Below are 27,546 nucleotides of genomic sequence, written 5' to 3' on the forward strand. Positions count from 1 at the left end.
TTGAATGCACCACAAATCTCTTTAGATAAACGCGTCTGGCAGATGTGCAATTGTAAATCTTGGATTTTTCAAAGTCGGCTGAAGGCTTGTTCACACTAAGGACTGTAGCTGTAACTATAAAGTTTTAATAATCGTTCTAATTATATAATGGTAATAAATATGTCCAGAACGCAATGATAACATACTACAGTGATATCATTGAAATTTCTTTTAAAACAATTTTTTTTAGCTGATGAATAACAAAAGCATTACCAGCCCATCAGAGTCCATCTGATTTTAAAGACCTTGTGCATTTGAAGCAAATGCAGTGCGCTTATCGTTCTTCTTATGAATGGGCGTAAAATAAATTTGATAAGAATAGATCTTTGTTCCATCATAAAAGTACAATAAATATTAACATTGTAAAGCATGATGTATGAATTCATATAAAAGAAATCAAGTTTTTTTGAAGTGGAACGGTTTAGTAAACCTTTAGGCAAAAAAAAAAAAGGGATTTGTATTATATTTGGATCGTTAGGCTTTTATGGCCCATATAGCATGATAGTGAGAATACAGAGCTCATACCTGAGGAGGAAGTGCAAACTGAGCAAAAAGATGCAATTTGATGCAGTTACTGATATTTATGTCGAAAAAGCAAGAGGAAATTCTGATACCTCAAATCAATTTTTATAACAGTATAACAATTTACATAAAATGCATGTAAATATCAGTCATCACACGATATCTTTTTAATCAGTGTTAAAAGTTAATTTTAAAAGTAATGCGTTACAGTATTAAGTTACTCCCTAAAAAAGTAACTAATTACGTTACTTAGTTACTTTTTATGGAAAGTAATGCGTTACTTTACTTTTGCATTACTTTTTAAATCTGGGCAGGGCTTGCTTGTTTGTTTTTAATATAAAAAGTTATATTTTTGGCAAATGTAAAAGCCTTTTCACACCAAAAGCCTCTGGCTTTGAGAAAAGTAAATTCAGGCCTGTACAGTAAGGCAGAAGAAAAAATGTCAGCTCTTCAGGAATAAAAAAAGGGAAAACAAATGTTAGATTATATTGAGCTTATTAGTACCATTGAATTGGATCATCAAAGGTCAGCAGCAAAGACATTGGTTAATAAAATGGGATTAATGCATAAAGGATATTTGTATTATTTAACATATTTAATTATTGCAAGATTGCGTCATATTCTGAGTTGAATTTCACTGTTTTTATTAATTTTGAGGAATACTTTTTATTCATTTTTGTGAGTGAGATGAATTAATGCATGTTTACATTTATTCTAGAACTAATATCTTTCTCCCGATTTCTCTCAACATGGGGACAGATAAGCTTTTAATTAATAAATGGGGGGAAAGTAACTGGCTTTACTTTTTTTGAAAAACGTAACTCAGATATTTTCTTGTCAGTTAAAAAGTAATGCATTACTTTACTAGTTGCTTGGAGAAAGTAATAATATTACGTAACTTGCGTTACTTGTAATGCGTTACCCCCAACACTGGTCTTAATATAATGTCTTATTAGGTTGATTTTAAATGCTTATATGACTAAAATCTCTGTCATTTTAATTATTAGGGAAAAACATACACTACCAAGATTTTTAATGTTTTTTGCAAGCCTGCATTTATTTGATCCACAGTACATCATTCATGTGATTTCAAGCTGAGTTTTTAGCATCATTACTCCAGTCACATGATTCTTCAGAAATAATTCTAATATTCTGATTTGCTGCTCAAAAACATTTATTATTATTATGTAGATTTTTTTCAGGTTTCTTTAATGAATAGAACAGCATTTATCTGAAATAGAAATCTTTTGTAACATTATAAATGCCTTTATCATCATTTTTGATCAATTTAAAGCATCCTTGCTAAATAAAAGTTTGAATTTCTATAATTTCTTTTCCCAGAAATAAATAAATAAAATTATACTGCCTCCAAGCTTTTGAATGGTATAGTGTATAATTTTACAAAAGTGTTTCATTTCAGATAAATGCTCATCTTTGGATTTTTCTGTTCAGCAAAGAATCCTAATAAAAATTTACTCAACTGTTTTAAATATAGATAATAATAATAATAATAATAATAAATGTTTCTTGAAAAGCAATCAGCATATTAGAATGATTTCTGAAGGATCATGTGACAATTAAGACTGCAGTAATGATGCTGAAAATTTAGCTTTAATCACAGGAATAAATTACATTTTAAAATATATTAAAATAGAAAGCAGTTATTTTAAATAGTAAAAATATTTCACAATATTACTGCTTTTGCTGTACTTTGGATCAGATAAATGCAGGCTTGATGAGCAGACTAGACTTTTTTTTAAAAAACAAAAAAAAAAAAAAAAGTCAAAACTTTTGACTAAGTGTATGGATAAAGTAAACCTAAGCTGCCAGTCCAGTAAATGTTTATACTGAAATATTACTAACAATATAAAAGTTATTTTTGTAAGATTTCACAACAAGACTGTAGTTTTAAACTAAAATATGATATGTGTAGCGAACATGAATATGTGTAGTTTTCAGTGAATGATACAATATGCTTTATAGGGTTGAGCAACATTTTTGTAAGACTTTGTGAGTTGATTTCTCTAATACCAAGTCCATTTATTAATAACAAATCTTACATATCTCTAGATGCATGTAGCTCAAAAAACGTCTTGATTTGCCTCACACAAGGCACATGTGTGTGTGTGTACCTGGTATTCCCCACATTATAAGGACCAAATGTCATTTATAATCTCATTTATAAGCTTGTTTCCTCATAGGGACAAAAAATGTCCCCACAAGGTCAAAATTTACTAGTATAACTATACTTGTGGGGACATGTTTGGTCCCAATGAGGAAACAAGCTTATAAATCATACAGAATGATGTGTTTTAAAAATCTAAAATAGCAAAAGGTTGTGTGAGGGGTAGGTTTAGGGTAAGGGGATAGAAAATACAGTTTGTACAGTATAAAAACCACTAGATGTCTATGGAATGTCCTCACAAAAAATGTAAACCAGTGTGCATGTCTGTGTATGAGCTATCTATATGCTATCCAATCTCACCAGCTGAGTGTGCCTAATAATTGAGCTCAGTGCATCAGACTTTCCTAAACACAGATAAGTCATGAATAATGTAGTAGTCTGAAGGTATCTCATCCATACTCCTACTCAAATGTCCGACAACCAAAAAACTGCTACTTTCATTCATGTACTTGATTCTTAGGCACTACTGTTAAAAGACCTTTGACTCACATATTTACGTATTGAAACGCCACCAAAATCATTAAAAAGGACATTCAAGGTGATACTAGGAGCCAAAACAGTAGCATGAGATTATGTAAGCAGTGTTATCAAAAACATATGTCCACACTACAGACAAAATGTTCAGGATCTCGGGAGGCTTTGATGTAAATCGCGATAGGGGAGGAGAAGGGAGAGGCAGGAAAGACGTCGATGCTTCACTGGGCTGCAGGGGGCATCCTCAACCGCACGAGGAAAATCCACCCAATGCCCGTCCTCTTCTCACACACGCCATAGCGTAAAGAAGAGAAAGAGAGAGAGAGGAGTTCTGGTCTTCCCTGCTTCCATATCCATCAAGTCTCAACCACTCCAGTCAGAGGGGAGGAAATCACAAGAGGCCGTGTTCGTGCTGCTGCTTCTGCTTCTCCTCGGTCTTGGCGTGGTTTATCGGGGATTTGACCGTGCCGACGCGAGACGGATGTGCCGACAAAAGCGCCTGCCCTGAAGTTGGATACCGAAAACTGAGCGAAAGGTTTACTCATACCTAGCACCTCAAAGAGGAGCGCGGAGACGAGAGCGGGAGCCCCGTGTTTTGCTGCGTTCGGAGCACCATGAAGCTCCCGTGCTGGATGGCGCTCACGCTGCTGCTGCTGGCGCAGACTGCACTGGTAAGAATAATGACACTCTATTGTGATCTATTGTTACGAGAGGGCGAGTTACCGCCGGTCACACGCGTTCACAACACGTCCGACGTACACATTCGGGATTATGTTCGTGTATGCTTGTTCGTGTATGCTTGCGGTAATCTTTATGAGAGAGTGTGAATTGTAAGGTCATTAATTAGGCGACAGTAGCCGTGTGCGCTGTTCGGTTGTAAATCTTGGACGCGACCCACATTCTCTCGGCTGACCGCAGACAGCGCGTCTCTGGCGGCCTGGGAAGCGCTGCAAGTGGGTTGGAGAAAGCTCTGAGCTGGGACCCACAACGGCGAGCCAGCCACAACGGTGCGGATTTCTCCTGGGCACCTTTGCCTTGTTTGGCCATTTTGGGCTGGATGTGGGTGGGTAGGTGGGTGTGTGTTGGTGTTGTGGGTCAGGGACGCACCGTTAGTCGCCTTCCCCCAGGTTGTCTGATTATGCTGGCGTGAAGCTTGGGTGCGTGTTGGGATAAACTATAATTAACGCGTCGCATCTAATTAGGTTTTAATTGCAAGCCTTTTGTCCCCTCATGTTTGCCAGTCGGTGGTCCCTCCACACGGACCGTTCTCTTTGTGGTCAAGAGTGGTCGGTGGGTTCCAGACATGGTGGGTAATTAAAGCAGGGCTGCATTATAATGGGTTGTAGCGGAGGTGTCGGCCGAGCTTTGAAAGTGTCGCTAATGATCGGCGGATGATATTGGCCGGAGATCGCCCGAGGTGGGGTGAATGGGGTGTGGAGGGGCGGCAGGCAGGCTGCGGGGGGATGACGTCATTGGCCTTCGCGGCGAGAGAGAGCGGAACCCAGATTCAGCAGGGTATCGAATTCATTCACGTTTTTTGGCATTTATATGTGTTGTGCGAATTAAAAAAACAAGACCACGGGATTCACCTCGAGACATGCGTTTACCTTTGAGCAGTGCGTTATGAAAATCTATTATGATGGAATCCTTTAAGCAAATTAGAACAGAGCTCTCAGTTTAGTCTTTACTACGGATGCTATGATTTATTTATTTTTTGTTACTGAGCACTTGTGTTGAACACAAAGCCCTTCTTTTAAACAACTGACTGGCAATGATAAACTACTGGTGGTCTAGCAAACACTACAGAGTGCAACAGTGCCCCTCCACTTTTTCACACAGAACATAAACAACAGCATGGATTGCACAGCTAATGTACTACTGAATACGTTGTTCTGCTAATTTATGCTGTCTAAACCATGGAAAAAATGTTTTGAAGCTGCTAAATCATATGGAGAAGGACTTAGTAAACAGGAAAGGGTGCAGTGTTTTGACAAACTAAAGTTAATAGGTGGTAAAGATATGTAGGAGCAGTATTAATTAAGATATTAGCCTAATATTTCAACTACCTGACTGGAAATGATAAGAACAAACACAAATGTTGTCAAGATTCTTGTCCTGGAAATCCTGGTTCAGTTTGTCCAACCACAAACGCGTTTTGTTCATCACTTTTGGCAGTCTATAGTACTCCAAATGTCTTTCCTGATTAGTACAGCCAAAAACATGACAATTATTGACCATTTTCAGCAGCAATAATCACCAAAATATGCGAGTTTCATTCTGTTCAGTGGCATTGTTTACGTTCAGTACCACCAATATGGCCGATTATCGACGACTATACAGAATCCTTAAGTTAGCAACAAACAAATGGACCTGCATTGTTTGCGTTCACCTCATAAACAAATAACACTGTAAAACTGAAGCTGACTTTAATCAGGGCACCTCCTGAGATGCTCCGAGTTCATTTTGCGCATTTACATAAAGGAAAAAAATGTGGAAACTGCATAAAGGCCAGTGAACATCCGGCAAACAGAATCAGCCACTAGGCACACAACAGATAAAATCACATGTGGTTTCTCAAGTGTGTATTTGCATCTAAGCTACTTGTTGAGTGTCAGACTGAGATATCACCAAGTACAAGTCAGAGCGGGCTGGCTGATGAGCGAGTTTACATACTACTGCGCAAAAATAGCCAAATTTGGTTGGTGGTGATCTTGCCCACTTGAAATGAATCAACACACTTGTAGTATAATGCATGATTGGTCGAGTTGTTGTGGCCACTTCAAACGGAAGTCTCATGTTGATCAGGTCAGTGGTGTCATATCCTTTCTGGCTTTGTGCGCCAGAGATGGAGTTTAATTTAGATCTGGGAATTGAGCTAATGGACACACATCCGCTCCTGAGAGCTGTGCGTGTATGTGTGTGTTTTAAAGGATCATGTTGGACTCCTGGGTTCAGCACTGAATCAGTGTTTTGTGCTGTAGACGACAAAGACAACCATAGAGAGGGAGGGAGATGAGGAGGAGGGAATGAGGGAGAGAATGAGAGAAAATGAGTGGAGAGGAATGTGTGAAGCAATTTGACACAGGAAGTTTCTGCTGCTGATTTTCTCACTCAGCTGTATAAAGCTCCTGCTTACAGACTCACAAAAGCCAGACAGTGTTTTAAAGTTTTGATTGGGACATGCCTCGCTCAAAGTCTGCGTAGCCTTTGAGGAGGATTAGCATTGCTTGGGAGAATAAACCAATATGAGATTGGAGCCAAAGTGCTTGGTTTATGCAACATAGTTTACCCAAAATGAAAATTCTGTCATTTAATCACCCTCGTGTTGTTCCAAACCTGTATGATTCTCTGCTGCAAAACAAAAAGGAATATATTTATAGATATTTTTGTCTCATATTTCAACTGTAACAAAATAGACTCCACTATTGAGACATTTACATCTTTTGTGATCCACTGTAAAAAGTCATGCAATTTAGAAGCATTTGAATTTCTCAGGAGTGTTAAAATGACTCATAAATGAGACAACCATTGGCATACATTAAAGCCAGCATCTCAGTAGTTGGTTTCCAGTTGCTAAATAATCTGAGTGCCAGTGCGTAGGGCTGCGTCTCTCTGCAGGTGGGTGTTAACAGCCCCGATGACCCAGAAGCCTGCTGAGATAATGACCCTACAGTCTGAAAGTCAACTTCCGTCCCGTTTGAAATGATCAGAGGTGGTCTTTGGGGCGGGCCTCCGACCTTCAACATAAGAGGGAGGGATTTCAGCAAAAACAGTCAACAGTTGTGACACACCCGACTAAAATTCAGTTGCACAACAGGGATCGTTTGGTTTTGGAAGAATGTAATCAGAAATGTTTGTCTTCATTTTGTAATCTGTACGCTTTTGCTTTCTTGGAAATCTGAGCAGATCTGTTCAGATCTTTTCAGGTGGTGTAAAACGAGATTTTTTTTATCAAGAGACAAATGTGAGAGAGAAGAGATATCGTTTGATCTCAGTAGTATAGGTTTACAGTTGAGGTCAAAAGATTACATCCCACTTCCAGAATCTGCAAAATGTTAATTATTTTACCAAAATAAGAGTGATCATATAAATATTTTTTTTATTTAATACTGACCTGAATGAGATATTTTACATTAAATATGTTTACATATAGTCCACAAGAGAAAATAATAGTTACCCCAGTTTACCAAAAATTACCCCATTCAAAAGTTTACATACACTTGATTCTTAATACTGTGTTGTTACCTGAATGATCAACAGCTTTCCACAGGTTTTTTTGTTTAGTGATAGTTCATGAGTCCCTTGTATGTCCTGAGCGGTTAAACTGCCCGCTGTTCTTCAGAAAAATGAAGAACAAAAACGTATTGAATTTGAAGATCAGAGTAAATGTAACTTATTTTGTCTTCTGGGAAACGTGTAAGTATCTTCTGTAGCTTCTGAAAAAACAAAATTTGTGGGACCTGAAGGATTTTTCTGAAGAGCAGCGGGTAGTTTAACTGTTCAGGACAAACAAGGGACTCATAAACAACTATCGCTAAACCAAAAAAAAAAAAAACAGCTATGGATTCTTAAAGAATAAAGTGTATGTAAACTTTTAAATTATGTGTACTATATGTAAAAATCTTTTATGTGAAATATCTTATTCAGGTCAGTACTAAATAAATTATAAATAACATAAATAAATAATATTTTAATAAATAAATAAATAATAAATAAATAAATAAATAATAAATAACATGCATTTTGTGTGATCCCTCTTATTTTGGTAAAACAATTAACATTTTGTAGATTTTGAAAGGGGGTGTAAAGTTTTGACCTCAACTTTACATAAACATTCAATTTCAGTTGGTACTAAAGCAGTCATTTGTCTAAAGCAATAAAATGTCACTTAAACACTTTAGTCTGACTGAAATGTCTGACTAGGTCTGTTAGTCTCGTAATGTGATTGTAGCTCATTTAAACTTGTTAATCAGGCTACAGTTGGCTTCTACATTGTTCAAATGCTTGCCAATACCAAACCCCAATGTAGCTCGATTTATAAATCAGCATGTAAATCTACTGTAAATTTGTAATATTAAAAAGATGTCATGTGTGTCATTCACACAGAACCTGTTTTTCAGTTCAGCTGTGCTTTTACATTGTGTTACTACACAAACATGCATGCACTAGGCGGACGTGTTTGACTGTGGTGTTTCATGTCTCATGTCTGAACACGCATGACACAGCGTTTTAAAAATGTGCCGCACAAGTTCAAAGTAGTTCAGCTTTTAAAAAACATGTTTTTCTTTAGTCCGCTGCCCCACATTTTAATTTTAAATGCATCATATGTTGTTTTTTCCCTACATAAAAAGCCTCTAATAAAGCTTGTCAGTTCTGTATAACAAGTTCTGCATATAAATTTGAATATGAATTGTTGAATTTGAATTTGGTCCTAATTTGACAGTGTTCACAGACACTTTTATTTAAAGCCTGTCTAAATGTTTAACATTAACCGCTCTAAATTTCTCTAAGCAAATCTCAGTCCTGGCCACAGACTTGGAACAAACATTGCGGTAATTCCATGTTGACATAAGTGCATTTCCCAAGGCTTCCAGCTGACGCGTAGTGTCGCTAAAAAAAAAAAACATTATTGGGTGCACCAAATGGCAGTGTGTTCTGGTGTGAAAACGTTTAATTTAGAGGTGTCAGCCTAGGAGATTCACCTTATCAGCCCACCTGCTTCACATAAACTAAATGAGCCACATCACGCTCACCTCCCTTTGACCTCCTCACATCAGGCAGCCGCCTTCTGCCCGATAACCTGAAGATGATGGATGCAGGTAGGTGAAATCTGGGTCAAATCATTGCCATGCGTGAGTGTCGTTCATTCATTCAGTTGGAAAAAACACTTGTGGATTTATCTGAAGGAACGTATTTGAGTTTTTTTTGTGACAGTGTTGATTACCATATAAAGTGATTGTGTCTTATCCCTTCTTTTCTTTGAAAAATAAAAATCTGTGATGTTACAGTGAGGTGCTCTCAAAGGAAGTGAATAGGGCTGATCCGTACATGTTGAAAATAAAAATTCAGTTTCATCTGTAAAGCCACAAGGCGTAAACAACATGACTGTTAACATAATTTTAGTGTGAGGGGAAAAAATTGCTTGCTGACCTCTTCTGTGTAAAATTATATCCAGTTTTACTTTGTTGCCATGACCATATAAATGACTTACAGCTCAATTAAGCTTTTACAGCTCAAATAATACAAAGTTTTATAGATGTGCTTTTATAAAATTATAAGCTTCACATTTCTGCTTTCTGCTTTGCAATCCTCCAAAAATGAACCTCATTTCCTCTTTAAGTGCATCACTATGTATATAAATATAACTGTAATGCTCAGTGACGTTTTAAAATAACGTACCATCTGCACTACTCTAATAGTGTGAACAAAAGCGAATGTGACTTAAAAAATCAATTGCAAGCCTGCCCTTTAACCTCGTTTTTCAATCCATTTTTCCACTCTTTTATCGCGAGTCATGTTTTTCGTGGGATTCGTACCCAACCATATGTCGCATCTTGCAAAAACGTTCTCAACAGGTACGTTTTCATCATGAGGTCAGGTATATTTATTTGTGAACTTATGTTCAGCTATTCTTTTTAATAGTTAACTTTAACTGTATTTGAATTTTTCAGATCATCGGTCAGCAAGCTGATAACTCACTAAAAGCTCCCACAGATCATGTTTTCATGCTATTTCTTATGCTTTATTCTTGTGTTTACTGCTAAGTCTTATTTTGACATCATAAAGTGGTTATATTTAAGGGTGTGTTTACACTTGTCATGTTTGGTTTGATTAATACAAACTCTGGTGCGATTGCTCTGTTAGTGCGGTTCATTTGAGTAAGTTTGAACACGAATCTGAACCCTGGTGTGCACCAAACAAGCAGACCGAGACCACTAAAAAGATGATTAAAATATGAATGCAACAAGGACCCAATACGTCTAAACAAACCAAAAACAGGAAGTAATGGCAAGATGCGACGCTATGCGCCATAATTTTATGAAGGGAACAAGCGGTGTATCCAAAACAAAATGAGCAGAGGGCAAACATGGAGCAACGAGGAGGTAAAGTGCCTTTCATGAGCTCTTTATGAGTTCACAGGTGGTGAAAACGAAATTATATACATGCAACAATGTAAGCGCTTAGTCCAGCAGACGGTGTTAGGTGTATTTCTTAAAGTGGCGCTGAGCAGACCGATCAGTGAATGGGTACTTTGGTGTCATACTGTACACCCACAGTGCTGCTTTAAGTCGAACGCACCTTCTCATTTTGTTTGGAATGTTCGGTGAGCTCCATCATGAAATATGAGTCATTCAACCCAACCAATCAGGTTGTGAACTTAGCGCTATGCCTTTAGGTTCGCTGTCAAAAATGACAGTGTGAATGCTAAGCGGACCAGGACTAAATGTATCATTTTCCCTTTTGGTCCGGACCAAATGAACTGAACTACATCTGTGAACATACCGTAAGTGTGTGAGTTGTTTACTTACTTTTTTAAATGAGTCCTCCCATTAACGCCATTATTGTTAATTCAGACTCATTCACAAACATGCAACGCACAAGAGGTGTGTTTTTTGCATGTACCAATCACAGCAGAACATAACCAGTCATATCTAATCATATCGCGATGAAGGCATTGCCTCCTCTCATGTGGCTTCCTCCATTCATTCTCAATTACTCCCCACCAAACTCAACGCATGCTTTAGGGGGTCTGTTAAAACTCAGTGGGCTCAAGGGAGGCGAGAGTGACGTGGACTCCCACTGTCACTTTACCTGCTGGTGTTGAGTTTGGACAATGTTGCTTTAGAGAAACAAGTGATTTATACACTTTTTAATGTTATATTTTGTAATATAGCAGTTGTTTTACTTTTGTACCATGAATTAAAGGTTCTTTATTGGCATCAATGGTTCTATGAAGAACCTTGAACATCCATGGAACCTTTCAAATGCAGAAAAGGTTCTTTATAGTCGAAAAAAGGTTCTTAGATTTCCAAATGTTCTTCAAAATGGTTCTTTTAGGAACTTTTGGGGAACCAAAAATGGTGGTTCTATGGCATCACTGCAAAAACACCCTTTTGGAACCCTTTTTTTTTTAAAGCCGGCAATGCTTGTTTCTCATTCTATCGTTCACCCAAATTGAACCTGGAATGTTCCTTTCACACCTTGACCTGTGAGGTAGTATGAAGAACATGCTGTAATTGAGTATTACAGGCTCTGTACTGTAGAAACCCATTTTAAGATCAGAGCTCGCATAGCCACGCAAAGAGAAAAGAGAGAGGGATGAATTGCTGAGAGAGGTGGAAACAGAAAGCTGGAGGGAGAAAGGTGGAGACTATCAGGCCTCGTTGCTCTTTCCCAGGAGACTGTGTTCCTCTACCTGTTCTCCACAGTGTCACCATGACAACGGCAGAGCACATCTCCGTCACCGCCGTATCTCTGGCTCTTCCTTTTCTTTGCCCCTCTCATTCTGTCATTCACGCTTTTCTCTTTCCTAGCTTGCTCTTTTTCGTTCTGTCTCTCTCTCTCGGTCGGTCTCCCTCGCTAATTAAGATGCGGCTCCAGCAGTCTGGTGGGGGAGGGGAAATCATACCTGAGAGAGACACAGGAAGAGAGGCTGGCTAGGAGGAAAGGGACACGTAAACTATATTTTACAGTCGGATATGTGGGCACTGGTGCGTTTATAATGGGCTGGAGAGTAATGTTTTTTTACGGGTGTGGTTTCATATGTGTAAATAGCAGTTGCGATCGGTATCTCGGAAAAACCCGCAGCGTGATTGAATGTCTTTCCCATCTCCAAAATGACGAGTGCTTTTCTGTCCCAAATTTATGTGCGCTTGCGTGCATGTGTGCGCCATGCTATAATAAGACCCTAAATTAGAGAGCATTGGTAGGAGGCTTTCCAAAACCACAATGAGTTTTAAGATGCCTCACCAAGCCGCTCTATAAATACGAATACAGCTATTGTAGCCAAACAGGACAGCCTTTGCCGGGAGAAAACGTGTTTATGCGCATGTGTCCTTCCTTTTCCTCCTGCTCCTCCTTCCCTGTCTGTTTGTTTTTTCTGCAGATGTTCTCATGGCCTCTTGCTTGGAGAAGGGGTTGGGGGTAGTGACGTGTTTCCGTGGAGATAGAGGAACCACAAGGATAATTAGGTTAACGAGAGAATGGGGGCGTGGCCTTCTGCTCTGGGGACTTCTGGAATGTCGTTAACTTTCCAGTAGCAGGGTGGGGCGAGGTGAGCGTCAGACGAGCGTCTATACGATGTTCAAAACAGCCCTGGAGTTAATTGGGAACAAGGAATATTTAGATAACGCTGGCGGAGCGTGTCAGATGCGACGTGCAGGCCATTAATCAACAAGATTTGCGTTTATTATTAAGACAAATGATGAATCGCATTAAAGTAAGTGCTTTCGTTTGAAAGCATGCATTCATGCATCTAATGAGATGGCTCTGTGAAAAAATACAGCGTTTGTTTACATATATGTTTACATTGAGACATAGATTTAATCCAAAGCGGCTTACAGATGAGGTCTTAAGTAGCACGGGTATATTTGTAGTGATAGCCAAAAATCCACTGTATGGGTCAAAATTATAAATTTTTCTTTTTTTGCCAAAAATCATTAGGATATTCAGTAAAGATCATGTTCCATGAAGATTTGTAAACGTCCTACCGTAAATATATCAAAGCTTAATTGCTTAGTAATATGCATTGCTAAGAACTTCAGTTGGACAACTTTAAAAGCGATTTTTTTTTTCTTATATATATATATATATATATATATATATATATATATATATATATTATTATTATTATTTATTTTTTTTTTTTGCACCATCAGATTTGAGATTTTCAAATAGTTGTATTTCGGCCAAATATTGTCCTACCCTAACAAACCATACATCAATGGAAAGTTGATGTATAAATCTTAATTTCGAAAAACTGACCCTTATGACTGGTTTTGTAGCCCAGGGTCTTACCATTTAGCTGCCACAGCTTTGTTCGCAAAGTCATAGACAGTCACTCCTGAAAGAGCTATCACAAAATTGCGTCATTTACTAAATGAGTCCAGCGACGGCATGACCTCATCTGATAAATCTTAATTAACCGGCAGAAGCTTCAAAAGCTTTCTGGAAAAGAAAAGTGTAGAGTACAGGATTTGGGTCGTGCACAGACCACGAAACTGATGAGAGAGGCTTGGTTGGAAAGACAGTGATGGGATTTAAAACTTTCTGAAAGCTCAAAGCTTGTATTTGCGTCTCTGTGAGTTACCGTGAAAACATGCAAAGCGTACACAAGACAAATGGGACCTGAAAATTCGAGAGAGTCAGTTCAGAATGCGTTTTCTCATTTAAAGCTAAAATATGGGTAACGCTTTACAATAAGGTGTCATTTGTTAACATCAGTTCATTTGTTAAATAACATGAACAAACAATTATTACACTATTTATTAATCTTCATTGTTCATGTTAGTTCACCAATATAGTACCGTTTACACCTGTGATCAGTACAATTTTGAAAAAAGCTTTTATTGAGTAAGGATGGAATAAATTGATCGAAATGCACAGTAAATACATTTAAAATTACAGAAGTTACAGATGTTTCCATTTTCAAATGCATGTGGTTTTTTCTAACTTTCTATTCAACAAAGAGTTTTGGAAAAAATGTATCACTGTTTCTATTAAAATATTAGGCTGCACATCTGTTTTCAACATCGATAATAATATGTTTCTAGAGCATCAAATCATCATATTAGAATGATTTCTGAAGACTGGAGTAATGGCTGCTGAAACTTCAGCTTTGTCATCGCAGGAATAAATTACATTTAAATATATGCAAACCAAAAACAGTTATTTTGGCATTCAAAAATCTGACTGGCCACAAACTTTTGAATATATATAGTGGAAGCATTTAGCATCAAAAGGGGACTGACAACTGTATTCTGCTGCTGTGTGAACGTAACCTATATGCGTGTGGTATTTCTGAAGGGATTTCCTGGCGAGAAGGATTTTACATTATTTAGTAGTCAGTCCCCATGGTGGATGACACAAAATGGAGTGTGAACTTCACAGACATATAACACGTATAAAGCTGTATTAGCGCCTGTTGCAATTCAGCTCATTTAGAAAATTCCGCTTTGAAGTATTTATCCGTATCATCAAACTAAGTCTAAATGAATGATTCTTCAGGGAGTTTTAGTTCCAGTGGATTTATGTTATATAATATGACTCTGCAAGACTGTACATAACCGATCTGGCACCAAACATTGAGATAATAGTTTTAAAATATTTGTTATTCACACAGACTTTAAGGATTTATTTATACCAAATAAAAACTTCCAGATAAGAGCTGAGGGGAAAAACGAGCCTGAAGCCAAAAGACACAAAAAAAAAAAAATGTGTGAAAGCACACGCATAAAGTAAACTGTCTGCGCACATATTTGAGGATTTAATACCGTTCACAGTTTAATCCATTTGCATTTTCTTTGTTTCTCCGCCTGCATGCACAAACATGTGCACAAAAGGTCATCCTCACCTTCAGTATAACCTCTACTGAAGCTTAATCACTCAACAGTTGCCCGCTTTTGAAGCTCAAAGAGTCGTTTGAGTGACGGTGGTGAAGGCTTTGCGCACATTGATGTGCAAATTAACACACCGTCTTTGCAACTCAATAACTTGAACATCTTCCTACAGTAGGTGCAGACGAGAGGCTCGTTGAATCTAAGTTCAGGCTTGTTACTCTGATAAAATCTTACTACAAGATGTTTTCCAGCAACCGAGTGATAAAGATGTTTACTAAAATGTGTTTCATCTTGATTGGAAAACTAAGGACATTGTTCTAGACTATTTACTGTAGTGAAGCAAAATATTGTAATCCAGGCAATTTAGTAGTTATTACAATTTCGCCCCTGTAGTGTTTTTGGACATTTGTATGAAACAAGATTGTAAATCTTTTAAAAAATGAGCCCTTTAGTTTCCATTAGCTGTGACCATGGCTTGCCTACAAGGAATATTAATTTCAGTACCGATTTTTAGTCAAGATTTTCAATGACTTCTCAATGCATGCTGCAGTACAAGATGATGTAATGCACAGGATTATTGCACACTTTATTGAACAACCAGTGTAGGTTGTTTTGTTTGATGGGAGAAAGAATGCTACACTTTCTATTTATTCATCAGTTTTCGACAAAAACAAGCATACTAATCTGTACCAGTGACATGATTGTGAAGTCGTTTTAAAAAATGTGATGAAATGTCAGAATGTTGGCTGAAGAGATTCTGCGCTGCTCAGCCAGACTCTGAGTGTTTGATAAGAGGGACCTGGCACACACACACATATATACACACACACAGCTGATGAAATGCAGACTTCTGTCAAGTGTGGAGAATGACTAAGAGAGAAACCCTGTAAATAACAGATCTTTCAGTTCTGCACAAAAACTGTGATGTTACACGAATGGTGGAGATATAAAAAGAAACCGTTTAAACTGTTAAAGTTTTTGAAATTTAATTAATATTGTATGCATGTCTTCATTATATGTGACACTGGACCACAAAACCAGTCTTATGTAGCACAGGTATATTTGAAGCAATGGCCAACAATACATTGTATAGGTCAAAATGATCGATTTTTCTTTTATGCCAAAAATCATTAGGATATTAAGTAAAAATCATGTTCCATTAAGATATTTTGTAAATTTCCTACCATAAATATATCAAAACTTAGTTTTTGATTAATAATATACATTGCTAAGAACTTCATTTAGACAACTTTTAAAGGTGATTTTCTCAGTATTTTGCACCCTCAGATTCCAGATTTTCAAATAGTTGTATCTCGTCCTATCCTAACAAACCATACATCAAAGTTCTGATGATGTATAGATCTCAATTTGACAAAACTGACCCTTATGACTGGCCTTTTGGTCCAGGGTCACATATGTATAATGGAAGATTGGCATGTGCCATTTTTCCCATTGAACACACAGGATAGTTTTCATTATTAATTTAAAAGGATTGCTCACCCACAAATTAAAGTTCTGTCATTAAAGGAGAAGTCCACTTCCAGAACAACAATTTACAAATAATTTACTCATCCCCTTGTCATCCAAGATATTAATGTCTTTCTTTCTTCAGTCATAAAGACGTTGTTTTTTTTTTTTTTTTTTGAGGAAAACATTTCAGCATTTTTCTCCATATAATGGACTGATATGGTGCCCCGATTTTGAACTTCCAAAATGCAGTTTAAATACGGCTTCAAATGATCCCAGCCAAGAAAGAAGGGTCTTATCTAGCGTAACGATTGGTTATTTACAATTTATATACTTTTTAATGTCAAACGCTCATCTGGTCTTACTCTGCAGTTAGGGTATGTTGAAAAACTCCCATCTCATGTTCTCCCTCAACTTCAAAATCGCCCTATATTGCTGTTTTACCTTTTTTGTCAAGGGTGTTTGATCTTCTTCGCATGTTCACTTTGCAAAGACTGGGCTGGAACTTCTGCAGCAATGTAGGATGATTTTGAAATTATTTTTGAAGTTGAGAAAGAAAATACGATGGGAGTTTTTCGACATTCCCTTAACTGTCTTTAGTCAGAATACACCGAGTTCAGGGAGAGCAAGACAAGACGAGTGTTTGAGATTAAAACGTATTTAAATAATAACCGATAGTTTCGCTAGATAAGACCCTTCTTCCTCGCCTGGGATCGTTTACAACCGCATTTGGGATCATTTTAAGCCACATTTAAACTGCATTTTGGAAGTTCAAAATCGGGGCACCATATCAGTCCATTATATGGAGAAAAATGCTGAAATGTTTTCCTCAAAAAACATAATTTCTTTAGGACTGAAGAAAGATGTGAACATCTTGAATGACGAGGGTGTGAGTAAATTATATGTGAATCTTTGTTTTGGAAGTGGACTGACATCACATTGACTATTTTAACGATGTCCTTACTACCTTTTTGGCCTTGAATGCTGTAGTTGTGTTGCTGTCTAGGCAGGTTCAGAAAGCTCTCGGATTTCATCAAAAATACCTTAATTTGTGTTTTCAAAAATGAACAAAGGTCTTACGGGTGAGTGATTTAATAACAGAATTTTCATTTTTGGGTGAACTATCCCTTTAAATGAAATGAAAATTCAGGTATTTTGTAAATGCATCTTAGTGATAATATTTATACATTTAATCCATGCATATTTTTACAGTTTGTTCAAACAAAACGGTAAGGAAGGATAGAATTTATATTTTTTTCTTGGGTTAACTACCCCTTTGAAGGCTTGTCTCAGTGGTCTGACCCAGCAGTGTTTCCGACAGCAGAAGGCCACGGCCTGCATCATCAACAATCTGCTGGATGTCAGGTTCACTACAGATATAATGGACTTGATGGATTCTGACTCAAACGTGATGTCAAGGCTCACGCTCGCACCTCCCCCATCCTTTGGCCTCCGAGTCAAGGGCTTAGGCCAAGATCAGCGCTACGCTGTCATTGCCACAAACACTGAATGATAGTACAGCTGATATTGCCATGAGTGTAACTAAACGAAGGTCTTCTGCCTGTCACAGCTTTACTGTCAGTGGAATAAATGAGTCAGTAAAGTTCATTTATAGAGCGCAGATAAAACCAAGAAGTATTGACCAAAGTGCTGACCAGCAATATTACTTTTCAACACCACAGCAAAAAAGAGGGAGGCCTGTAATTAAAATGAACTGTAGTTTGTTTTTTAGGGTTAACTTGTCACATTCAGTTGTTAAGAGCTTATTAAAAACTGAACTGATCGAGCCAGGAATAGTGTCAGGAAACAAGAACAGAAACAGGAACCACTACGACATAAACGTCCAAAGATGGCGCAGTGACAGGCTTTATATGAAAACTTATGCACAGATCTGATATTTGACACAAATCTACTTTTTTGAGTCTGCAGGATTTTTTTTTTTGTAATAGAATTTGCTATGAAAACAGTACAATTATATAAACATTATATTGCATCTATACAAAAGTTTGACCGCACAAGTATGTAAGTACATAAGAAACAACAACGCCGTGGATTCACATGTCCGAAAACATCAGAGCAAATTTTCAAATAGACGTTATGTATATTAACACACTGCATATTTGAAGTCTAAACAAGTACATTCTCGCCTAAAACACTACTAAAACTACATTCCATGACACAAAAACAGATTTGGGCGTCCGCCATGACACTCGCTATGAGAAATACCACGAGTGGAGTGATACAAACGGTGATATTTATTATGTATACATATATATACACACACATGCATGTGTATATATTTAAGAAAAATACAGTATGTTTATACATTATACATTTATATATAAATTATTTGAATTTAAATATATACTAGGGCTGGCAAACGATTGATCGCGATTAATCGCATACAAAATAAAAGTTTGAGTTTGCCTAATATGTGTGTGTACTGTGTAATTATTATGTATATATATAAATACAAGCACATTCGTGTATATATTTAAGAAATATTTACAAGTATATGTATTTATTATAATTTTTATAGAACTTATATATAAATAAAAATATTTTGTACATAACATATTTCTCTTAAATATTTACATTTAATTTGTGTGTATTTATATATACATAGTAATTACCCACACATATATTAGGCAAACTTTTATTTTGTATGCGATTAATCACGATTAATCGTTTGCCAGCCTTAATATATACATGTAAATATTTTCAAAATATATATATTATGTACACAAAAAATGCAATTAATCACGATTAATCGTTGCCCAGCACTAAAAAAAAAAATAGTCGTTTGGATCATCTCAAAAAAGCATCATATTGTATACGGCATATTTTCTCATAAGTGCTCCTGCAGTGTCTGCATCTAATTTATATGAATAAATGGATGTCGAAGTCTCTGAATATCACAGCCATTTGTGAGTAATTGCAATTACCTAAGGTATGATTATATTTTGGCATGTCAGTAATAAGAGCAGCTGTGTTTGGAGGAATGTGACTGTCAAGCTGCGAGTGCACACCGTGTTTCCCGTGCAGTGATTTTCAGTATAACCCCAGATAAACTTTCCAGTGGGAACAAATGGATGCATACTAAATTCTCAATGAAGACACGCTGCAAACGTGTTAAATATCTGCCTGTAATTTCATGCATTTGCAAAAGCAGGTGGAGTGTGAAAGCTAGAGAGAGAGAGAGACGGATGGAGAAGACCGGAATCAGCTGCCTCAGTCAATCTATTTTTCTCTCCATTCCTTCCTGCTAATCTCCTCACTTATCATGTTGTGCATGGAAAGTGATATTGATCGATATGAGTTAAGTGAGATACGCGTCCGCTTGGGCAGATGTGCTGGAAAGCAGATTACGCTACTGCTAATCCACAAGTGTAAGGATGAAAGATTACAGCAGAATCACCTGCTGGAGGTAGAGCAAACTGACACACAGACCGAGAAAGAGAGAGAATTAAACACAGTCGCTAAAGAGCTTTGTGGGATGGTACACAGAGCAGGACAGTCAACACAACCTAGTCAACAGATTACAGAGAGAGAGAGACGTCACTACAGCAGAGCTCCAGACTGCGGCTAAAACGGTTGCTTAAAATCAAATCGGACTAGAAAACATGGTTTTGGGTGAATCAGGTTCGCATGGTGAGAAGTTGCATGTGATGTCTGAATCATGAGCGAATTAGTTCACTCCAGAAATAAAATTTTCTGGTAATTTACTTCCCTCAATGTCATCCAAGATGTTGTCAGTCGAAAAAAAATTAAGGCTTTTGAGGAAAACATTCCAGGATTTTTCTCCATATAGTGGACTTCAGTGGGGAACCAACGGGTTGAAGGTCCAAACTGGAGTTAAATAATATAAATATACTTTTTAACCACAAATGCTCGACTAACCCTAAAATAGGTGGAAGTACTGACCCAGAGTTTACAAGGCGAACGTGCAAAGTCAAACGCCCTTTACAAAAAAGGTAAAACAACGATGTTGGATGATACCCAATTTTTTTGATCCAAAGTACACAAATGAAGAACTAACCATGCGTGACCTTTCCAACGCGATTACTCAAGGCGAGCATTTGCGGTTATATAAATGTTTATTTATTTGTTTGTTTTAGAAAATGACAGATCGTTTCATTAGATAAGACCCTTATTTCTTGGGTGGGATCATGTAGAGCACTTTGAAGCTGCACTGAAACTGCAGTTTGGTCCTTGAACCCATTGGCTCCCAATGAAGTCCACTATATGGAGGAAAAAATCCTGGAATTTTTTCCTCAACAACCCTAAAGAAGTCCACTTCCAGAACAAAAATTTACAGATAATTTACTCACCACCTTGTCATCCAAGATGTTTGTGTCTTTCTTTCTTCAGTCAATAAGAAATTATGTTTCTTGAGGGGCAAAAAAAAATCTGGAATTATCTCCATATAATGGACTTCATTGGTGCCCCCAAGTTCGAACTTCCTAAATGCAGTTTCAAATGGCTCTAAATGATCCCAGCCGAGAAAGAAGGGTCTTATCAAGCAAAAAGATCAGTCCTTTTCGAAACAAATTGACAATTTGTATACTTTTTAACCTCAAAGTCTGCGTGAACTCCCAAACTCCTATCTTGCTTTCTTCCCCAACTTTAAAATCATCCTACATTGCTGCAGAAGTATCGACCCAGTGTTTACAAAGATGAACATGCAAAGAAGATCAAACGCCCTTTACAAAAAATGATAAAACAGCAGTGTAGGATGATTTTGACTTTGAAGAAGAAAATGAGACGGGAGTTTTTCGACATACCCTAACCGTATTGACCCGGATTACACAGACTACGCTTGCACATCGCAGAGATGAGACAAGACAAGACACGCATTTGAGGTTAAAAATTGCATAAATTGTCAATTTTGCTAGTTAAGACCCTGCTTTCTTGACTGGGATTGTTTATAGACCTTTTAAGCTGCATTTAAACTAAAGTTCAAATTTAGTGGCACCATTGAAGTCCATTATATGGGGTAATTCCTGATTTTTTTTTTTTTTTTTTTTTTTTTTTTTTTTTGTGAAGTTCTCCTTTAATTTCTTTTCAGCTGAAGAAAGAAAGAGTCATCTTGGATGACATAGGGGTGAGTAAATTATCAGGTAATTTTACTTCAGGAAATAACTAGTCCTTAAATGAGTCAGGTCAATTTTTAGTTTGACTCACTCACTGAACCACATTTTCTGAGTCATTTTCAGTCACGTCTGATTAAAACTGAACAGATTCCAACTATTAAGGCCCGTTCAGCGCGCTGAGAGGTTCAAGCTTTTTAAAAGGATGGATTCTGACTGGCTGTCATTATTTTTATCATTCTTCAGCTGGAAAAATCTTTCTAAAAGTGATTTCAGTGATATCGTTCCTTTGTGCCATTATCGTCACGGTTTTGATGTGTCTTTGCAGTTCTTTTAAAATGATTAAGACTAGCCTATATCTTTATCATTGTCATTATAGATATCACTCTTGGTGTGAACGGGCCATTAGTCTTTTCTTTTAAGTTGTGTGAGGCTCGCTAATTACCAACATATATACAACAATTTTGTTGCAATAAATGGTATTTGAATGTTTTGTTTCAGGGGCCATTTAGTCTGGAGGCCTGTATGTGGAAAATGAGATAACGTTGAGGAAAACCAGTCCACTGCTTTCATGATTGCATTCGCTGTATATTTGCACTCCTTTGACTACACACATTCCACACTCCGCTTTTATCTTTCGGTGTGGAAAAGGATCAGTGTGTGACGGCAACTGCATTCCTGTCTTAACCTGATGTTTTTAATGGGTGGTGATAACCCTGAGATGAATTCTGGTCAGATGAGACTCATTCTGAAGCAAATGTGACTCTCATTTATAATGCACATGCACAGACGCGCACATCACATGATGGGTGAGTAGAGGTTAATGATGTGGGTTGGCAACTCGGAGCTTACGGATTCTGAACTGGAGCGTCAGACAGATGCCCTGTCATTACTGTGACCTTAAGTAAGACTTGTAACCTCAAGTTACTTGCGCAGGATAGTCCCTGCAATTACTGTACTGTATGTCACTAAATGACATGTAACATAATCTTCGGTGGTGTAACAACTGGATTTGAATGACATCCAATTCTTCATTTTTTCCTCTTTCCACATTGCAAAATCATTGTATATCATATGCGTGTATAAAACTTTGGTAAGATTTTTTCGGTAACACTTTAGTATAGGGAACAATTCTCACTATATTTCTTAGCATGCGTATTATTAACATATATCGTGTTTATTAATACTTATAAAGCACCTATTCTGCATAACCATATTCTACATCCATAATCATACCCGATACCTGACCTTAACAACTACCTTACTAACTATTAATAAGCAGCAAATTAGGAGTTTATTGAGGCAAAAGCCATAGTAATTGGTCTGTTAATGGCGAGAACTGGATATTTTGTCAAAATATAAATGTTCTACTGTCACTTTTGATCAATATAATGCATCTTTGAAAAAAGTTACGTAGTAGATTCATTTTCTTCACTTCGTCTATAAATTTGTAGGATGAGGAAATGCCTGCCAACCCTGTACACACCTGTACACACAGGAAATACAGTGCAGTGTGTATCTCCAGTGTCTACCCTCTCAGAAAAAAAATATATAAAACTGTCACTTGGACCCTACCTTTTCAAAAGGTACTGATATGTACTTTTAAGGTGCCTTTTAGGTGTTAATACATACCATTTAGTGGTAAATAAGGTATTTTAACATGCACCTTTTAGCTTTTGTACCTTAGGGTACCGCCCTAGTGACAGTTTTTTTTTTTTTTTTCTCTTATAGTATAGTTGTCCACATGACCATTTCAATTGCTTACTTGTTTGACTATGTGTTTGAATGTTTACCTTTGAGAACAAAACTCCATCTGTTCATTTTACTTGCCTTTAAAGACCTGTTGAGCCATTTATAGTTCAGCCAAAAATTAAAATGACCTCATGATATACCTCAAGCCATTCTTGGTGTATATGACTTTGTTCTTTCAGATGAATACAATCAGAGTTGTATTTAAATGTCCTGGCTCTTCCAAGCTTTACAATGGCAGTGAATGGCTGTTGAGATTTTGAAGTCCAATAAAGTGCATCCATCCATCATAAATAGTACTCCACACAGCTCTGGGGGGATAAAGGAATAGTTCACCCAAAAATGAAAATAAGCCCATTATTTACTCACCCTCCAGGTATCCTAGGTGTGTATGACTTCCTTCTTTCAGACGAATCCAATCTGAGTTATATTAAAAATTATCCTTGCACTTCCAAGCTTTAGAATGGCATAGGCGGGTGTTTCTCTTCATCAGTCCAAAACAAGTCCAATAAAGTGCATCCATCCATAATAAAAAATGCCTCACACAGCTCCAGGGGGTGAAATAAAGGCCTCTTGTAGTGAATCCATGCATTTTTGTAAGAAAAATATCCATATTTAAAACATAAGAATCACTTTAAAGGCTAGCTTGCTGTTCATACATGAAAGCAGCTCTGGGCGGATGGCGTTTGATGAATGTGATGAACGCAAATGGGCCATTGAGAAACCAAAACAAAGGTCATGAATTAGAAGTTCAAAACGAGGATTTGTAAATAAAAATGTTGGAGGATTTCGATATAAACCAAGAGGAGACTGGTTTTCCTTTGCTAAAGTAAGGAAACTTTGCTTCCTTTGCTCCTGTAAACAAACACTGGTCTATGCGAGACTCACTGGCGCATGCGCAACACCAACGTCCTACGTCATCCACCCGGAGCTGCTTCCATGCCCAAGCAGTTGGTGCAAGCTAGTTTAAAGTGATTCTTACGTTTCAAATATGGATATTTTTATTACAAAAATGCATCGATTTGCTACAGGATGCCTTTGTGCGGCACTTTTTATTATGGATGGATGTACTTTATTGGACTTGTTTTAGACTGATAAAAAGAAACACCATTCTATGCCATTTTAAAGCTTGGAAGTACCAGGGTAATTTTTAATATAACTCCGACTGGATTTGTCTAAAAGAAGAAAGTCATATACACCTAGGATGCCTAGAGGGTGAGTAAATAATGGGTTAATTTTCATTTTTGGCTGAACTAACCCTTTCATAAAGGAAGTGAATTGACATGTTTGTGAAATATACATATTTAAAACTCACAATCATGTGAGTGTGGCGTTCCAGCGTAAACTCTGGTGAGAATATGCTAGTCTTGTGATAACTAAGTTTTGTTTACATCAAAGAAATCCGGTCTAATTTAGCTTATTTAGAAATTCTATGACATTTTTCTTTACAAATCCTAGTTTTGTACCTCTAATTCTTGACCGGTGTTTTGTTTTGCTTTCTCCACTTGCTGTCATCTGCTGAAAAACAACTCTCTTGTGAACGTGCATACGACAGTTAGCAGAAGATAGAGATTACGGGTTCTAAAGTTTTAAAAATTGATATTTTTCTTATGCAAATACATTAATTCACTTTAGACAAAAATCTCAGCCATTCACTGGCATAATAAATATTGGAAGAGCAAGGATATTTTTAATATAACTCAGATTGTATTCGTCTGAAAGAAGAAAGTCTTCCACACCTAGGAGTAAATTATGGGGTAATTTTCATTTTTGGCTGAACTATCCCTTTAACTGATCCTAGCCAGATATAAGGTTAAAAAAAGAAGCAATATTATAGTGTGTCCTAAATAATGATCTCATTACATAAAATGCGTACTCCTTCATTGGTCGGTCTGATTCTGTAGTGGCGGTAGATGCTATTAAATACTTGACACTGGACCAAATTTCCACAGTGTTTCTCATCCACTTCTGTACTCAAGTCAGGTATGCTGTTACTGAGCAACAACTCTCCATAATAGTCTAGAATTGCTCCTATTGCACTTTCAGCTACTGCTATTCTAGAAAGCCTGCCATCGCTCTTATTCCCTCGGTTCTATGTACCTTCTCCTCCTCTTTATTTGTGCAGCAAAATTGAGATTGTCCCCAAAGATATGGGAAATGAGGATCTCCGGGCACATACAGAAGTTCAAACACACACACACTGCGAACAGCAGGGGATTCTGGGAAAGGGGGTGGACTGTTCGTAATCACAAAGACGGGCCACACACACTCGCCCTTACATGCACACCCACATATTCACAAAGGCAAGCCATTCCCTAGCCCCTGGCTGCATTTTTTAGCTCCTTTGAAAAGTTTCTTAGAAACACAAGAGAAGTTATGATCCACAGGAAGCCCCATCTGCTCGCAGGGAGAAAGAGTTCATTCACCCAGACACTCGCGGACATACAAATACACACACAATGCCATCCTTTAAACTCCACAAACACTCCATACTCAAATCACTTGATCTGCACTTTTGAGTTTATTATGAGTCCATGTGACAGCGGTCATGTTACGCACATGCTGTCGTGAGTTAACCCTGCTTTACCCTGTTATCCCAGACGCCAGTGATTCCGGGTGTCGTAGGCTGGCTGTCGTGTGGGAAGAGCGGTCATGACTCGGATAATATACCATGAAAGTGTTTCCATGGCAACTTCTCACCAGAAAGCTTTCCAGACACATCACGCTTGGAAAACCCAAGCCAAAACTGCCTTAACTGCTCATCCAATCTAGCAAACTGTTTATTAGGAAGTTCAGATTTCACCTCTAACACAGAAGCCACTGTTTTATGTTTGAGTAAAAAACAACTCTTGCAGGCAGCATGAATCAAGATTTCTTGCATTTATTTACTTTAATACACACTTTTATTGTGAACAAACATTTTTACATTTTAAATTTTCTTCTTAGAACTTGAAATTTATTCTCTCTCTCTCTCTCTCTCTATATATATAATAGAATTCATATTAGAATATAATGTTCTTTTTTTTTTTTTTGGATGGATGTGTTAAATTAATAAAAGTGATGGCAAAGACTTGTATTGTTAGGAAAAAAATCTATTTTGAATAAATGCTGTTCTTTTTAACTTTTTATTCATCAAAGAATCCTGAACAAAGTATCACAGGTTTCATAAAAATATTTGAATTGTTGCAAACTTTGATAATTCTAATAATAAATCAGCATATTAGAATGATTTCTGAAGGATCATGTGACACATAAGACCGGAGTAATGGCTGATGAAAATTCAGCTTTGCATCACATGAATAAATTATATTAAGTATATTAAATTATAATAAGTATATTAAAATAGAAACCATTATTGTATATTGTAATAGCATTTCTCATTCTAACTTTTTTCTGTATTTTTGATCAAATAAATGCAGCCTTGATGAGCATAAGAGACTTCTTTAAAAAACTTTACAAGTCTTACTGATCCAAAGCTATTGAACAGCAGTGCATCTATATATTAAGTATTACATTTATATAGAACATTGAATAGTATTTTAACATTTGTTAACTTAAATTTAAATGTGTTTTTCAATTTCTTGTATCCATATATGTAATTGATTTATATTTCATTTATAATTTTTTTTTTTTTTTTCCCAACCCCTCCCCTCCAAACACCTGTCACTTTTAACAGCCCAGTTAATTCCAGATGGATAAATTCTAGCTCCGTCCTACAACTGTTTCTCATTTAATATCCTTTTTTACTTTAAAATATGTCACATTACTGAAGTACGGAGGGTTATTGTTGATTTTGAATTTAGAATTTAACTTTTGTAAAATGCATAATAGTTTGGTTATTGGTGCCCGGCTTCGTTGATTAAACCAGGTTTAGGTTTTGTCACCACATCATAAATGCTGACTACTCGTATGCTGTGAAGGAGCTCTTATACTGACACGCGGCGTCTTACCCATATGGGCATCTGACATGGTCCTAATCCCGTGGGATTATGGGATCACTTGCTGGTTGGATTAAGGATTGTCCCACAGAAACAGCTGTCCACTTTATACACGTATATAACATGCATTTCAAGAGACAAAGTTTAAACTTGAGGGTCGGATGTTTTATAGGTGGAGGTGGTGTAATGTATCTTCTTTTTTTTGCTTTTTTCTCTTTTATAAAAATGGCATATATAGATGTGCATTCAGACATTTGTGTATTTAACTTTAATAATGAGGTCATCACCTAGTGACCAACTCACCTCTTAACTTTACTTACACGGTGATCTCTCTCTCTCTCTTTCACACACTCTGTATCTCAAGTGATCCTCACAGCTGTTCCTCTGGAAAGAAGCCAATATAGAACATCATCAAATTTGGCAGAGAAAGAGAGCACTATATATATATATATATATATATATATATATATATATATATATATATATATATATATATATATATATATATATATATATATATATAT

The 27,546-nt window shown here is 36.9% G+C and overlaps 1 protein-coding gene across 1 annotated transcript in view; it reads left to right on the forward strand.

Moving 5' to 3' along the window:
* Positions 1-3,470: 3,470 nt before the first annotated feature.
* The window catches only part of sdc3 (syndecan 3), a 39,919-nt gene continuing 15,843 nt past the window's right edge, over positions 3,471-27,546 (forward strand). The window contains exon 1 of the mRNA XM_051136628.1: positions 3,471-3,891. Within this exon, the coding sequence (XP_050992585.1) occupies positions 3,835-3,891 (57 nt within the window). The 5' untranslated portion in view covers positions 3,471-3,834. The remainder of the gene's footprint in view (positions 3,892-27,546) is intronic.

Source organism: Labeo rohita, chromosome 19 (assembly GCF_022985175.1).
Source record: "Labeo rohita strain BAU-BD-2019 chromosome 19, IGBB_LRoh.1.0, whole genome shotgun sequence".
NCBI classification, from domain to species: Eukaryota; Metazoa; Chordata; class Actinopteri; order Cypriniformes; family Cyprinidae; genus Labeo; species Labeo rohita.